This window comes from Protopterus annectens, chromosome 2.part1, assembly GCF_019279795.1.
Source record: "Protopterus annectens isolate FY-2018-M chromosome 2.part1, PAN1.0, whole genome shotgun sequence".
NCBI classification, from domain to species: Eukaryota; Metazoa; Chordata; order Ceratodontiformes; family Protopteridae; genus Protopterus; species Protopterus annectens.
In genome coordinates, this window is record NC_056729.1 from 1,680,246,147 (window position 1) to 1,680,263,623 (window position 17,477).

Sequence of the window (17,477 nt, forward strand, 5' to 3'; positions counted from 1 at the left end):
CCCACCAATCGAACATTAAAGGAAAGAAGACTGGAACACTGTAACAATATTAAGAATAAGAAGTTGAGTAATGCCCTTGCACAGCATGTTTTAGATAAAGGCAATGGTCACTCTTTTAAGTTTTTAGTTTAGAATATTATTTATGACAGTGTCTGGGAAGGTGATATATTTAATGAAACAGAGTATTGTGAACTACATTGGATTGTAGATTTTAAGGCAAATGTTAGCCCACGTCTTAATAATCATGCTTCATTGAAGCTTGCCTTGAAAAAGAGTTGTTTATATCATTGATTGTATTGGTGAGGGTTTGTCATGTGACTTGCTCCTATTTCTTATTGGATGCAGTATTATTTAAATTCATGCATGGAGGTATGTTTTAGTTTATGGAATGAAGAAGCAGAATATCCGCAAAAGTGTTTACCATTTTGTATTTTTGTTTGTTATTAAAGTCACTCGGCCTAGTGTAGACATCTGTTTTCTTTCTTTCTTTCTTTCTTTCGTTCTTTCTTTCTTTCTTTCTTTATTTCTTTCTTTATTTCTTTTTTTAGGATATTGTCCTTATCTCTTCAACATTCTTCTTTTTATTTGCCAGTTTATTGTTTGTTTGAAGGACCATGGCCGAGGGGACTGATTTAGAACTTATCTAAAATCCGGCTAATGTTCACTCTGTTAATTATGTTGGAATGGACACTGGAACTGATAAACGTACACAACTTTTGAGTTTAGAAAGCAACCCGTTACTCGATTTACCTATGGGTTGTGATTCTAATCAGAACTCTGCCATTGATTATGGAACTATGGAAACGTTTTCTACTACCTTGAGACAACCTGGAAGATAAGTTGTTAACATTTAAGCGCGTACAGTGGCAGCGGCTCTATTTAGAAGCCGTGCTGCATTTGAAGGTTGTGCCGATGGGTCTATGGGTCCTAAAGATGCTTTCTTATGGTGACAGTCTCCCTGAGTTACTTAAATATTGGCAGACACAAAATTTACAACTTAGCTTTGATTATATGCATCTGCTGATCACTTACTTTCACCCAGAAGAAATAGCTCTAAGGAATTACATCAATACTCAGTACGCTTATATTAAATGTAACTTCACAGCCATGGTGTAAGGATATTTAGAAGAAATGCTGAATACTCTGCTACATAACAATTAGAAGTTGAAAAACAAGAAAAGGAAGAAGCTACAGCATGATTCCTCAGATTTTAGGCAAGGTTTTGTGTTTTCCTGGCCACCAAGTTTCTCACCATTGAATGGTTCATCTGCTTCAATTGGGGGATGACATCAACCAATAGCAGAAGCTTCCAGCACTGCTAGTTCAATCAGGATTATTGTACCTGCCCCCAATGATGATAGTAATGTTGGCTTGACTAATAATTCACTACAGCTGAATGCAGAAGTAACGGAATCCATCTCTGATACAGTCAATGTTACTAATATGATGGATAACTCATGTAAGTCTGCCTTGCAAGCGTTAGAAACAGCAGATGATGTTGAAGTAAGTGGCATTATCAGTGATACTATTTCTCACAGTTCTGTTAAAGCTGGTTTGTCAGCCTCTGCCCCTAGAGTGTCATGGATTACTAATTTGTCTAATGGCAACATGTTGGTTTTAATGTTGCCCGCATGTCCTATGGTGATAAAAATGGACATGTTACTACTTCTGGGGTTAATATACCTTCCATCTCTAAGGATTTTGAACATGCAGGCTCCCTTTTTTTAGCTGACGCACTTCTCATTCACAAGGAACCCAGGAAGGTCTGGTCCCGCAGCAGGATGAGGAAAGTGAAAAAAGATGAGACAGTGAAGTAGAGTGGATGGGGCCGTCCACAAGGAGCCACAGTCAGGTGAACTAGTATATAGGTTCATAGGTTAGTACTAGGCTAATTGCCCTTGTGAGCCATTTTAAGTCTAGCCAATTATCCCCTGTGAGATTCAAACCCTGTACCTTGTGTTTGTAAGGCAAACACCTTAACCATTAGGCCACCCTCCCAACCCTCTATAATTTGTTGTCCTTCCCTTTGACTAAAGAACAGGTTAACTTACTTAATAAAGGCCTGTCTTTTGTGCCAGCAGCCAATCTGATTTGACTGAAGCTGTGTTAGATTTGAAATTATTTGCTCGGAATGTTATGGTTGGTTTAATGTATTCTAATTATAATGTGGGTTTTAATTGTTTTAAGAAACCCAGTGTTTTTTCACCTGACTTGAAACCTGCTATGGACACATTTATTAGTTTATGTGAAGATGATATCAGAGAGACTTTTAATGATATTCAATGTGGTTCTTTTTATAATCTTAGTTATAAGGAAAATGAAGCCTTAGGTCAATTGGCTAAAGCTCCACACCTTGAGATACGTCCAACCAACCCGGGGGGGGGGGGGTCTTGTAGTTATGGATAGATCTATGTATCATGAAAAAATGTTGAGCATGTTAGATGATGTGAATGTCTATGCTCATTTACATAAGTTTCAGGTGACAGGTCTTATAAATAGGGTGAATTTTTACCTATATGATGTACTAACAACAAATTTAATTGACTATGACTTGCTTAATTATTTTTCAGTAGAACATCCAAAGATTCCAATTATATATGGTTTACCTAAGATACATAAGGATCAAAATGACCCCCCCTTGTGTCCCATTTTCTCTTGACATGGGTGGCTCACATTGCCACTTTTGATCTATGTTGAGAAACAGTTGACACCACTGTTAGCAACTGTTGATACTGTACTGAAAGACACAAAATATTTTTACGTGGTCTTTATATGTGGTCGAAAGACATTGTTTTTAGTGATGATATGATTTTTGTGATGTTAGATGTTAACTCCCATTTTACCATAATCCCCAATGACTCGGGAATTGAGTATGTTAGGTCTTTTCTAACTGACTGAGGTGTTTTTTCTGATTCTAAAGTTATGCTAATATGTATGCTAATCAAACTAATTTTGGAAAATAATGTATTTGTCTATGGGACAGAGTATTTTTTTTACAAAAAGTTGAAGTGGCTATGGGCACAGCATGTGCCAATTCATATGCTAATGTTGTATTGGCATAATGGGAGCAACAAATAGTTTTCGCTTTAGATCACATGTTTTATTTTATAAATGTTTCGTTGATGATGTTTTTTGGTGTGGAAAGGCTCACAGGATGGTTTGACTGATTCTGTGGCATTCCTACATGGAACTACTTATTTGAAGTTTAGTATAGTTTTCAAATGTTAATATTGATTTTATAGATGTGACAGTTCACAAGAATGTGTTTGGGAAGTTGGATACAGGCATTTACAAGAAACCATGTAAGAAGAATACTTTATTACATAAAACCAGTAAGCACCCAAGTCACATTCCGAGGAATGTTTTAAAAGGCCAGATACTTAGAGCTACGAGGTTGCATACAGATAATGTTAGATGCAGCTATTTGTGCATTGAAGCCTGATTTTATGAATAGAGGATATACCATAACTGAGACAGAGCATACAATAGAAGAGGTACATTTGAATAGAACCACTTTGGTTAAACCGTTTTCTTTCTCACCCGTTAGAGAATATGTCTGTGGTTGAGTGTTCTAATGATAATAATAATTCTACATCTAGAGTTATACTTTTCAAATTATGTGAATTTAATGTGTGATATCATAAAAAAGAACTGGCCTATCCTTATCATGGACTTAGATTTGAAAAAAGCCTTAGGACCTTCTCCTAAGTTTGCGTTTAGAAATATTAAAATGCTTAAACAACATTTATGTTATAGATAGCAGTCTTTTGACAAGAAAATGACCTCAGAATGGAAGGGTACATATCCTTGTCGATCTTGTAGTGCACGTAAATATATTTGGAGTGTAACTTCTATTTAGCATCCTAGATCTGCTAAGAGCATTGAATTTAGTTTTTATGCTGATTGTAGAACTAAGAATTTAGTTCATTTGGCCCATTGTGTGGAGTGTGAAGGGTTCTATGTTGGTAAAACCAATCGAACATTGAAGGAAAGAATACTGGAACATTGTAACAATATTAAGAATAAGTAGTAATGCCCTTGCACAACATGTTTTAGATAAAGGTAATGGTCACTCTTTTAAGTTTTTAGTTTTGAATACTGTTTATGACAGTGTCAGGGGAAGGTGATATATTTAATGAAACAGAGTTTTGTGAACTACATTGGATTGTAGATTTTAAGGCAAATGTTAGCAAATGTCTTAATAATCATGCTTTATTGAAACCTGCCTTGAAAAAGAGATGTTTATATCATTGATTTTGTTGGTGAGGGTTTGTCATGTGACTTGTTCTTATTCCTTATTGGATGTAGTATTATTTAAATTCATGCATGGAGGTATGTTTTTGTTTATGGTATGAAGAAGCGGAATATCCACAAAAGCGTTTACCATTTTGTATTTTTGTTTTGTTATTGAAGTCACTCAGCTTTGTGTGGATGTCTGTTTTATTTATTTATTTTGGACATTGTCCTGGTCTCTTCAACATTCTTCCTTTTACATGCTTTGGAAGCACAGGGGTTATAATAGTCCATCAGACTGCACTTACAGTAGAGCTGTTTTGAAGGAGCAAAATATTGCAAAATACACATTACACTATGATTGGCATGCTGTACAAGAATTCAAGCCTGTCACCAACATTAACAATACAGAGACTTAAAAGTGAAAGACACAAGTTCCAGAAAGTTGCATGTACTGCTACGGCAACCATTGTGATTGGACGGAGTTTGAGCCAAATACAGATCATCCATTGGTGGATGTTGTAAAGGAATTTAGGGCCAGTGGAGCAGTACAGTGATACATCATAAACACAGCAGTGAGGATGCAAACCTGCCCGTCTGATGAAATCACTGAGCAGCAGCATACAGTGATGAGGGCAGGATTGAAGATGGAATCCTAAGGTACTCCACAGGTATGGAAATGATAAGGATGCACAGGCAAACCACTACAGGACAGTTCCTTAAACACCACATACATTTCAGCAGGAGCCCATGATCCACCAGGTCAAAGGCTGCGTTGTGATTAAGTATGACAAAGATCAATTCAAATCTCTGTTCTTGAGCCATGAGTGGATCAGTAAAGAACCTATTATTATCTGCCTTAGTTCCCTGATATGTTTACACCACATAGAAATGGATCATAAGGCTTATTTTCCATAACACATGAATTAAACTTCAATTAAACCAATTTTGGAAACATAATGATAAAATTGTCTTTCTAATAATGCACTTTTAGCATCATATCTATGGTTTAAGATTTATGTTTTAGTAACTATTCCACTACTCTCTGTTCTTGTGAAACTTAACTTTAGCCATATGACATTTTTATTTATTTCCATACATCTAAGTGAATTGTATCAATTCTAAGAAAATTAGTAAAATTACCTAATTCTACAATATTGTTTTTCTTTGTTTTTATTTCTATATTATGCAAATAGCCTTCAACTAGCACACAAAATGAAGATGTAGCAAAGTTAGTAAGACTGTTGCATGATGTTTTGGAACAATTCATTAAATGTTCTGCTTTTAAAGCTGCAAACAAGGAGGAACAATTATGCATTTGTTTGAAAAGGTAATCACAGTAGGCCAGGATGTGAAGTGATTAGAGAAACAAAACAGAAAAGCAACAAACAGAGGTGGAAAGGCTACAAGGGAAACTGCAAGATATGAATAGAGGAAGATAAAACAGCAATTAAAGCTGAACTCTAGAAGCGGAATTAAAAGACATAATAAAAAGATAGAGAAAAGATGAATGAATTTGAAAATCAGTCAAGAAATAGTAACATAAAGATAACTCGAATACAAGAGACAGTGACCAGTAGTAACTGGGGCAATTTGTAATTCAGCTGTTACATGAGAGATTTGTAATACCAGTAAATCAAGAAGCACTAAGAGAGACGACACAAAGAGGGAGGATGGTGGCAGGCAGCAGCTGCAGAAAGCAGCCCCAGGCATGTTTTGGCATGCTTCCACTCTGTTGTAAAAATGGAATAATAAGGCAAGCAAAAAGACTTAAACTTGTCCCATCTGCAGGGATGTTCATAAAGCTTATTGATGATTACTTGCAAACATCTTATATGAAAAGGAAAGCTATGCATGCTGGGAGGTATTAAATGAGATAAGAACGAATAAAACAGATGCATTTTTGAATTACTCTGCAATTCTGGAGTTTCAGCAGAAAGAGGAATGGTTCAGACTATACAGTATAGAGGATGTCAGAAAGTTTAAATAAAGGTTTCAGAGACAGCTGAACAACCCAGATAGTAAAAATATTAAGTGTCCACAAGACATAGACTGGAAGAGCAACTTTAGATATAGGAGAGGTATTGTAGAGACACTGGGAGGATGTGCAGTGACAGATGCTGAAACCACTGCAGGGAAGAAGACAAGACCAGGAAGGGCAGAGCAGACACATGTCAGTAAAAGACATGAGCAGGAAATGAAGAAATCAAAAAGCAGCCTCATGGAGACGAGACAAGATGGTGGAGGGAAAACAAATGAAAGAATTATGTCAAGGGAGGGAAGAACAAGAAGCCTCTCCCAACGGAGATCTAGGTATAAAAATATAGAAAGAAGCAAAGGTACAGAAAGACAGGGCGGAGCACTAAGCAAGTGGGAGGGTGCTGTATCCAATGATTTGGGCAACTCAGAAGAGAACTGATGGACAAATGAGGGACTAAAGAAGCTGGATAGAAACATTCATGGTGGACAGCAGAGTCAAAGATGTGAAAGGCAGGACTAAAGAAGGACTGAACGTGACCAGAAAAAGAAAGAAGCAATAATTAAGGGCTAGGAATGGACACTGAAAGGCAGGTGACTATGGACAGTGTAGGAATATTCAGTGAAATAGATGCTTACCTGTTAGACACACCCCAGAGAACACAAAATCAAAACTTTACAAACAATGGGATGAGCTAAATCAATTCATAGGGCAATGATGTGTAATGCAGTCAGGGGGAGGGGGCAGAGGGGTAAGCTTCCGAGGTAAAGACATATTTTTCATATGTATGTATTGAAGTATAATAAACTGCAGTCAACATAAGATTAATGTTTAAATCTTAGAAAAATAGGTAACAATTACTGATGTAATGAATCCCTATTATTTCAATAGAATGGCCACATTGTTGAACGATGTTCGTTGGAAATGTAATTCGTCAAACTGTTCTGACTGAGATCGTTTCACAATAGGGATCAGGAAATTTGCCCTTTTCCCACTGTAGTGTGATCTTAGAGTTGGTATATATAATTAGTACGGGGGGGTGTTGGGGTTTGATGAATGGCATTTCCAATGAAATGCCATTTGACAATGTGGCTGTTTGATGAAATAATATAGACCCAATGTAACAAATGGGGCCATGAAAAGAAATGTATGAGAGAAGCAAGAGAAACGTAAAGTAAAGAAAAACGCACAGGCAAATATGAAATAAAGGAACAGTGGTGCATAAGTAGCAGAGTAAAGAGCGGTAAAACAGTGCATATTAAGAAAAAAACAGTGTTGGACTATCACACAAATGAAGCTGGTGCAGTAGACTGGTGGGCAGCACTGGGGAGAGGGGACCACCAAATGGGAATGCTAGAATATAAATAAATTTTGACATCAGTTGTCATACAATGCATTAGTATGAGGGACACTGTAATGGAACAAAAGAAAGGAAGCCCATGCCCAAGGCATACCCATGCACTTCAACATGCAAGAGTGAAAAGACAGGGGTACAGAGGATGGCGATAAGGAGGAGCTGCCAAAGATTGCAATATTCTACTCAAAGGCTAGACCCAGAGGAAGGGTTATGTCAGTTGGCAGCAACTGGCAAAGCAGGGAGGAGTGGGCAAAAACAGCAAGGAAAGTACAGTTACCTACATGGAACCCTGGGAACTTATAACAGCCTACCAGAAGTAGGAGAATACAGGAAAATCTAAAGAAGACAGGGGGATACCAATAACCAAGAAACAAACTAAACTTGAATGAAAATAAGAAAAAATGCCACTAATATGAAGAAAAATACTCTTTTAATGAGTGCTTTCGTCAGTAGATACACTTGACTTCATCAGATTACATAAAACATTGACATCACTTCCTTTTAAAAGCCAGGCACCACCACATGACCACAATTAATTTCCTCTACAGGATTCAAATTGTATTGCAACACTGTTTCTCAAGCTATATTGCCTCTACAGGATTCAGGTTGTATTGCAACACTATGTTTTAAAACTAAATGTGAAACTTGATTTAGAAATAATAATAAAAAAATTGCAAGACAAAACAAACTACAATAGTGTTTGTTCTTCACAGTAACCCATATGTATAAATAAATAACAAACATCAATCCAGCATACTGTTGATATACTAAGACAGTATAAAAAGATATATTATAAACATACATTGATCACATTTTCCCCTACTTTCCTTATTTGCTGTGCAAGTTAAAACATTACAAAACTATCAAAGATAAAATTCAGCTTTCAGTTTTAAATAACTAGAGAGGGAAATAATATCATTCAACCCAGGGGGGTTGTCGGCATTAAATCTTAACTGCCACATACATTCTCTAAATTTGAGAAACAATTCTCGTGGACCCCCACCCCCGTTGTTAAGAACAACTTGGTCAAAGGCAATAAATTTAAACCTATGATCAGGATTTTCCTTGATGTGCAATGCCAGTGCTTTTTTTTCATTGGCTTTTTAATATCATGATTGTGTTGGTATACACGCACTTTGAAAGCCTTTTTAGTATTCCCTATATAAAATCTTTCACATGATTGACATAAGGCTGCATAAACTACAAAAGTGCTGTTACAATTCAACCTATGGTTCAAATGTATTAGACCATAATGTGGAATATGTAAGGTGTCCGTTTCAAAAATACTGGAACACTGTGTACAATGACCACATTTGGTCATCCGTCCTTTTCCATGGGTTTTATAACCCTCTGTGTTTTGTTCAAGTAAATTTTTAAAACAAGCATCTTTTTTATATACAACACATGGCTTTTCCCCCATATTTTTTAACAATTCTTGATCTCCTCTAAAAATAAACCAATTCTTATTTAATATGTCACAAGATGGGTTGCAAACTGGCTCAAGGACAGAACCCACATGGTCAGAGTTGCTGGAGCTATGTCAGACTCTAAGCCAGTCACAAGCGGTGTCCCACAGGGCTCAGTCCTGGGACCCCTCTTGTTCGGCATTTATTTTTCCGAAGTACAGGCAAACATAGGAGGATTGTGGCTGACAAAGTTCGCAGATGACTGCAAACTGGGCGCCATCATTGATACTCCAGCGGACACAAACATCCTTCACAGAGGCCTCATAGAAATGGATAATTGGTGCCAGAGCCACGGCCTTAAGCTGAACACCAAAAAATGTATAGTCATACCCTTTGGGAAAAACAAGGTACCGACAAATTACCACATAGGCGGTAATCCATTGGCACGGAAGAGGTAATCAGGGACCAAGGGACCCAGGTTGACAGTAACCTCTCATTTGACACTCACATTGCCAAAGTGGTTAGGAAGACCTTCTATATTGCCCACCTTATCATGAAGGGTTTCACATCTAGAGCAAGAGAGGTCATTGTGCCCCTGTACTCTTCTCTTATCAGGCCAATGATTGAGTACAATGCCCCATTTGGGATGTATCTCACCCGACACCTGCAGCAGTTGGAAAGACCCCAAAAGTTCCTCACCAAGAGGATAAAGGGTCTTAAACATATGTCATATGCTGCCCGACTGAAAAAACTCCAGCTCTATTCAGTCGCATACCGCCTACTCAGAGGTGATCTGTGCCTAATGTACAAGGCCATGTCCAATCCTGAATTAATGGACATGCTCCACCTCAGAAAATCCATATCCATCAGAGCCACGAGAACAAGTGACTTAAACCTCAACGCAGAAATAAATAGGATGTGCTGGAGGGACAGATTCATAACCCAGAGGCTCCCTACACTCTGGAACAGAATCCCAGTCCATGTTAGGCAGAACCCCTCACTGACTCTATTCAAGAGAAATCTCGATGAGTGGATGGGAGATCGTAGGTTTACCCTGGGGGTCATCTCTGTGTCACTACTAGACAGAGGCATAGTAAACTAAACCCTAAAAGGGCATAGTATTCTCATCCTAAGGGGTGGTGTAAGCCACATACACTCTGGCTAGGCTTATAAATGACTTAGGGCAGATAGCCTAGTATGAACCTATGAACCTATGAACCTATGTCCTTGATGTCATAAAATAATGGGTTATAAGTTAAAATAAGGGCCTTGCTGAAAGAAAAATTGTAACATCAAGGATACGTTGGAGAGGGGACATGCTTCCCATTGTTTCAGAGTAAACAACAGATGTATGCATGAGTGTATGGGATGTAAAGTATGTAGGTACATCCACACTGGTTCTTATATTTTTTTGCAACACCTTGATTTCAACATCACTGTTCTAGGTAGGTTCATAGGTTCATAGGTTCATACTAGGCTATCTGCCCAAGGGCATTTATAAGCCTAGCCCATAGTTATGTGGCTTTCGCCACCCCTTTAGTTTGAATAAAACTATGCCTATTATTTTGCTGTGCCTCTGTCAAGCAGTGACACTGAAGTAATCCCTGGAGTATATCTGCGATCTCCCATCCATTGGTCAAGATTCCTCTTGAACAAGGCCAGCGAGGTGCTCTGCCTCACATGTACCGGGATTTTGTTCCACAGCATAGGGAGTCTCTGGGTGATGAATTTGTTCCTCCAGCACGTTCTATTAATAACCGTGTCAAGGTTTAAGTCTCCCGCCCTTGTGGTTCTGAGGGATCTAGATTTTTTGAGGTGAAGCATATTCATCAAATCTGGGTTTGACATGGCCTTATATGTCAGGCACAGGTCACCTCTGAGCAAGCGGTATGAGACTGAATAGAGCTGGAGTTCTTTCAGTAGGGCAGCATAAGACATATTTTTGAGACCCTTTATCCTTTTGGTGAGGAACTTTTGGGGCCTTTCCAGCTGCTGCAGGTGTCGGGTCAGATACATTCGAATGGGGCATTGTACTCAATCATAGGTCTAATGAGTGATGAGTACAGGGGACGTTGACCTCCCTTGATCTAGATGTGAATCCCTTCATGAAACAGGTGGGCAATGTAGAAGGTTTTCCTAACTACTTTAGCAACATGAGTGTCAAACGAAAGGCTACTGTCAACCTGGGTCCCCAGATCCCTGATGACTTCTTCTGTGCTCAGTGGATTGCCACCTATATGGTAGCTAGGGGTAACCTTGTTTTTCCCGAAGGGTATGACTATGCATTTCTTGACGCTTAACTTTAGGCCATGGCTCTGGCACCAGTTATCCGCTTCTGTGAGGCCCTTCTGAAGGATATCTGTGTCAGATGTGTTTTCGACTATGGCCCAGTTTGCAGTCATCTGCAAACTTTGTCAGCCATAACCCTCCTGTGTTTGCTTGTACTTCAGAAAAGTAGATGCCGAACAAGAGTGGACCCAGGACTGAGCCCTGTGGGACACCACTTGTGACAGGCTTTGAGTCTGACATGGCTCCAGCAACTCTGACCCTGTGGGTTCTGTCACTTAGCCAGTTTGCAACCCATCTTGTGATGTATGGGTTTACATTCAAGCTGATGAGTTTTTCGATGATACCTGAGTGGGGTATTGTGTCGAAGGCCTTTGCCAGGTCGAGGTAGGCTGTATGGACTGCCTTTCTCTCATCAATGGCCTTGGTGACTGTCTCGAAAAAGTCAACCAAGTTTAAAAGGCATGATCTGCCTTTGACAAAGCCAAACTGGGTTGGATCCAAAGTCTGCAAGTTCCCTATGTCTTTATTTATGAGTTCCATTATGATCCTCTCCACGGCTTTGCAGATAAGGCTTGTCAAGCTAATGGGACGGTAATTACCAGGGTCGGTGGAGGCACCGCCCTTGTGAAGTGGGACCACAGTCGCAGCGCCACTCCTTGGGTACGTATCCTGAGGTGAGGCTAAGATTAAACAGCTGTCCTAACTGCAGGTTTAATTCCTCATTGAGTTCATGGAGCACACAGCCGGGGACACCATCCGTCCCATGGATGCTGTGTTTTTGCCTTGGAGAGAGCAGTTCTCACCTGGGCGTTGGAGATGTTTGGGGGCTACAATCCCTGGTATAGATATCTCTCCTTTGGGGAGGGGGAGAAGTTTGCACTGAACCTGTCAGCCAGTATGTTGGCAATGTGTGTAGGTTCAGTAATCTTCACATCATTTTGAACTAATTCTGAGCATATCTGGGAGTTTCCTCCTAGGTTTCTAACATAGCTAAAGAAGGCCTTATGATTGTCTTTTGAGTCCTTGGCGATTTTTCTCTCAAAATTTGCCTTGGTTGATTTTATGAGAGCTCTTAGTTTTTTACTTATAATGATCAAAGGTGTCTTACCTTTCAAGGATTTTGCTCTATCTTGTAGTAGCTTCCTCCTTTGTTGTAGAGCTTGTTTATGGCTGGGGTCCACCAGACTGGACGCTTGCCTTTGGTACAAAGAGTCTTAGTTTTGTTTGGGATTGCCTGATCCATGCAGTCCTGTAGGTGCTGGTAGAAGGCATTTGTAAGTGATTCAGCGGTTTGAGTAATGTTTACCACTGGCTCAGGGGCCTTAAAGGAGACCACGCTAGTTTTTAGAAGTGTGAAGTCGGCTTTTGAGAGGTTTTTCACTGTGGTCTTTTTTATTTCAGGTGGGGGCGGGATGAGGACCTCCAGCGAAATTAGTTTATGATCTGATCTCACCAGTGAGGGGTATACTTCCGGTGTTGAACATTGTGATCCCATGTTCGTGATGATGAGATCAAGTATGTTTTCTCCTCTTGTGGGGATGGTGACTAGTTGTTCCATGGCATTTGAGTTTATGAACTCCAGGAACCTTTGGGCTAGAGTGTTTGGGCTTGAGTAGTGTTCCCAGTCTATATTAGGGTAGTTGAAATCACCTAGTATGATGGTGTTTGGAGATACATTTATCCCCTCCAATGTTTTCAGGAAGGCCATGTGAGGTTCCTGAGTTTGAGAGGGTGGCCTGTAACATGCTACAAATTGCAGAGCAGTCTTGCCTATGGTTAATTGCACCTGGATGGTCTCCGATGCATTGTGCGTTGCCACCAACCTTGAGGTGTGGGTGTCCTTTATGAATATGGACACCCCCCTCCTTTCTTGGTGTTGTCCGGATTTTGGGGCCGGAACGCATGATATGAGGTGAAACCTGATAGTGCTGGGGTGCTCTCAGGAGCCTTGAACCAGGTTTCTGTCACAGCACAGACATCGAAGTTCTCCATACTGAGAAGGGCCTCGAGTGCGTGCATCTTGAGATTGAGACTTCTGGCATTGAGCAGCATTACCCTTAGTTTTTTTCCTTTTTTGTGTTCTAGGGTGGTAGGTTTAAAATTTGAGCCTTGCCTAAAAAAGGCACTATGGGGGTGGCAAGAGCCTTTGCCAATATCCGGAAGCCTAGGGGTGACAGGTGCAAGCCATCCCTTGCGAAGCAGCGTGGCTTGTCCAGCATGTCATCCCAGGCAGACAGACATTGGATCCCCTTTGAATGACACCAGAATTTAAGCCAATTATTAAAGCTGATCATCTTATCACTGTAGTGTGGCATCATTCTAGGTGAAGGTAGGATACTGCTCAAGGTCAGGGTCATACCTGCCTGGGCTACATAATCAGAGAGCACCTCAATGTCTCTTTTCATGTAGTCCAAGGAGGTACGTCTCAGGTCGTTGACACCAGCGTGGACAATGACTGAGTCGTACTTGTACCTGCTGTTGAGAGACCTGAGTGCTTGCGTTATGTGGCGGATTCTAGCACCCGACAGGCAGCTTACTGTGACCTTCTCCTTACTCAGTCTGGTGAGCGGGACGACAGTGTGTCTGACTATGGAGTCACCTATGACAAGTATGTTTGGTGTTGTATTTGGCCTTAAGGGCAGTGACTGCTTTGCACACTGATTTTGTTGTTTATGTGTTGTTTGTGTGGTGTATTGAGTTTGCAGTTGCTTGGGTGTCTGCTTTGGAGGCCTCTGCTGTTTAGGTAAATTTTTACTCAGAGCCTCCGAGTATGTCTTAGTGTGTTTATGTGTTTGATTCAGTGGTGTGGTTGAGTTATGTGAGACTGGTATTGTGGTGTGTGTAGTTGCCTTCTCCTCCTGCCTGGTCTTGCCAGTCCTGAGTTGAGAGAGCTCAGCCTCCAGTCTGGCTAAATAGCTGCATCTCTCACAAGTGTTAGTGTTACGTGGGAGGAGGAGAGGGTTGTCCGTGTACATGAGGCAATTGTAACATTGTCTCAGAATTCCCAGATTCACCAACTGGGCAGGAGAGAATGCCAGCATCTGACCCTTCGACATGCTAGAAAGAATTATGAGTTGGTATGAGACAGAAAAGTAGTGGGCTTAGCAGGGAAGTGGGCACTCCTGGGGGGGTTTGCTAGTGAGAGATTTGTATAATATAGGAGTGCTAGACCTGCAAAGAGAATGCTTATAAGACAAGGGATATGCTTATAAGACAAGTGCTGAGCTTTTTGAGAAGAAAAAGCTATTTGGAACAAGTGCTGCACTTTTTAGTGAAGGTGTAAACTGTTTAGGTTCCTAACAGAGCAGTTCTAAGGGAAAAATTGAAGAACAGACTTTCTGGAGCCAGAAAAAGTTTAACCTTGTTTAACCGGCGCTGCCCGATGCTGCTCTAGTGGCAACTCCGCGCTAAATCGCGCTAAAGCACATTAAAGCATGCTTGATAGCAGGGGCTGGAAAGAAGCAGGAATAGACCCAAAATGGACAATAAAACTACAGTTTCAAGTCAGTAACCACCTCTACGGGGGGCAGGGAAGCTGCTCAATGTTATTCACTGCCACTGATCAACAGAGAGACCCTCCTTCAGCCCAAGCAAAAATGGCCTCACAGAAACTTTCAAACAGGTCAGGAACAGCAAGCCTGTAACTGAACTTTTTTAACTCTCAGAAAAGTGGGAAAAAAAGCAAGATTTTTTTTTTTTTTTTTACAGAGATAGCAGAGGTTCACAAGTAATATCAAGTTATAACAGTGCAGTAAATGACCCCACACAAGAGTGCTAGGTCAAGGACAGAAAATATGCAAGTTTTAAGAAAAAACGATTTAAAATTAAGTGCAAACAGGAAATTCAGCAAACAGCTTTTGGTTGTGCTCTAAATACAGCTACTAATACAGAAATCAAGTTTAACAAGCCAGAAAATGCTCAAGCTAGGCAGCTATGCAGAAAAACTTAGCAAATAAACAGAGAAAAATACTTAAAATCTCAAAAGTGGCTCCCTTCTTCTCTCAGCGTTTTTTCCTCTTGGAGGGTGCTTCACCAACAGCCAACAAGCCTGAAAAGACGCCCAAACCACGAGGCAACTAGGTTTTAAGAGAGGAAGATGAAGGAGTTTTGGAAATGACCCCTAGTGGCCAATAAAACTACAGTTTCAAGTCAGTAACCACCTCTACGGGGGGCAGGGAAGCTGCTCAATGTTATTCACTGCCACTGATCACAGAGAGACCCTCCTTCAGCCCAAGCAAAAATGGCCTCACAGAAACTTTCAAACAGTCCAGGAACAGCAAGCCTGTAACTGAACTTTTTTAACTCTCAGAAAAGTGGGAAAAAAGCAAGATTTTTTTTTTTTTGTTTTTTACAGAGATAGCAGAGGTTCACAAGTAATATGACGGGACGGCTTGCACCTGTCACCCCTGGGATTCCGGATATTGGCTAAGGCTCTTGCCACCCCCATAGTGCCTTTTTTAGGCAAGGCTCAAATTCTAAACCTACCACCCTAGAAAACAAAAATGGGAAGAAACTGAGGGTAATGCTGCTCAATGCCAGAAGTCTAAATCTCAAAATGCACGCACTCGAGGCCCTTCTCAGTATGGAGAACATAGATGTCTGTGCTGTAACTGAAACCTGGTTCAAGGCTCCTGAGAGCACCCCGGCACTATTAGGTTTTACCTCATATCATGCGTTCCGCCCCAAAACCCGGACCACACCACAAAAGGAGGGTGTATCCATATTCATAAAGGATACCCACACCTCCAGGTTGGTGGCAACGCACGGCTTCGGAAACCATCCAGGTGCAACTAACCATAGGCAAAACTGCTCTACAAATTGTAGCATGCTACAGGCCACCCTCTCAAACTCAGGAACCCCACACAGCCTTCCTGAAGACACTGGAGGGTATAAATGTATCTCCAAACACCATCATATTGGGTGACTTCAACTACCCGAATATAGACTGGGAACATTACTCAAGCCCTAACTTTCTAGCCCAACGGTTCCTGGAGTTCATAAATTCAAATGCCATGGAACAGCTAGTCACTGTTCCCACGAGAGGAGAAAATATACTAGATCTCATTGTCACAAACATGGGGACAAAATGCTCCACACCGGAAGTATATCCCTCATTGGTGAGATCTGATCATAAACTAATCTCACTGGAAATCCACATCCCGCCCCCACCCCAAACAAAAAAGACCACAGGGAAGAACTTCTCTAAAGCAAACTTCACACTACTCAAGACTGGTGTGGTATCCTTCAAGGCCCCTGAGCCAGTGGAAACCACAACCCAAGCTGCGGAAGCCCTTACAAATGCCTTCTATGAACACCTCCAGGACTGCATGGATCAGGCAATCCCAAATAAAACCAAGACTCTTTCCACAAAGGGCAAACATCCAGTCTGGTGGACCCCAGCCATTAACAAACTTTACAATAAGAGGAGAAAGCTATTACATGATAGAACAAAATCCATAAAAGGGAAGTCACCCCTGATCATTATTAGTAAAAAAATACGAGCACTCATAAAATCAACTAAGGCCAATTTTGAGAGAAAAATTTCCTTGGATTCAAAGGACAATCATAAGGCCTTTTTCAGGTATGTTAGGAACCTGGGTGGAAACTCTCAGATATGCTCAGAATTAGTCCAAAATGATACAAAAATCACTGAACCCACAAACATTGCCAACATACTGGCAGACAGGTTCAGTGCAAACTTCACCCCCCTCTCCCCCCCTAAAGGAGAGATAACTATCCCAGCCGAGTGTAGCCTCCCAGACATCTCAAATGCGCAGGTGAAAGCTGCTCTCTCTAAAGCTAAAAACACAGCATCAATGGGACTGGATGGTGTCCCCAGCTGTGTGCTACACGAGCTAAATGAGGAATTAAACCCGCACATAAGGCAGCTGTTTTATCTCAGCCTTACCACAGGATACGTGCCCAAGGAGTGGCGTACGGCAACTGTGGTCCCACTCCACAAAGGCGCCTCACGGACCCTGGTAATTACTGCCCCATAAGCTTAACAAGTCTAGTCTGCAAAGCTATGGAGAGGATCATAATGGAGCTCATAAACAAAGATATAGGGACTTGCAGACATTGGACCCGACCCAGTTTGGCTTCAAGGGAAGATCATGCCTTTTGAACTTGGTCAACTTCTTCAAACAGTCACCAAGGCCATTGATGAGGAAAGGCAGTCCATACAGCCTACCTTGACCTTGCAAGGCTTTCACAC

The 17,477-nt window shown here is 40.8% G+C and overlaps 1 protein-coding gene across 1 annotated transcript in view; it reads left to right on the top strand.

The window, feature by feature from the left end:
• Positions 1-17,477, top strand: part of LOC122795010 (carbonic anhydrase 6-like) — a 122,994-nt gene that overhangs the window by 91,461 nt on the left and 14,056 nt on the right. Inside the window, exon 3 of the mRNA XM_044063596.1 lies at positions 1,393-1,503. Within this exon, the coding sequence (XP_043919531.1) occupies positions 1,393-1,503 (111 nt within the window). The remainder of the gene's footprint in view (positions 1-1,392; positions 1,504-17,477) is intronic.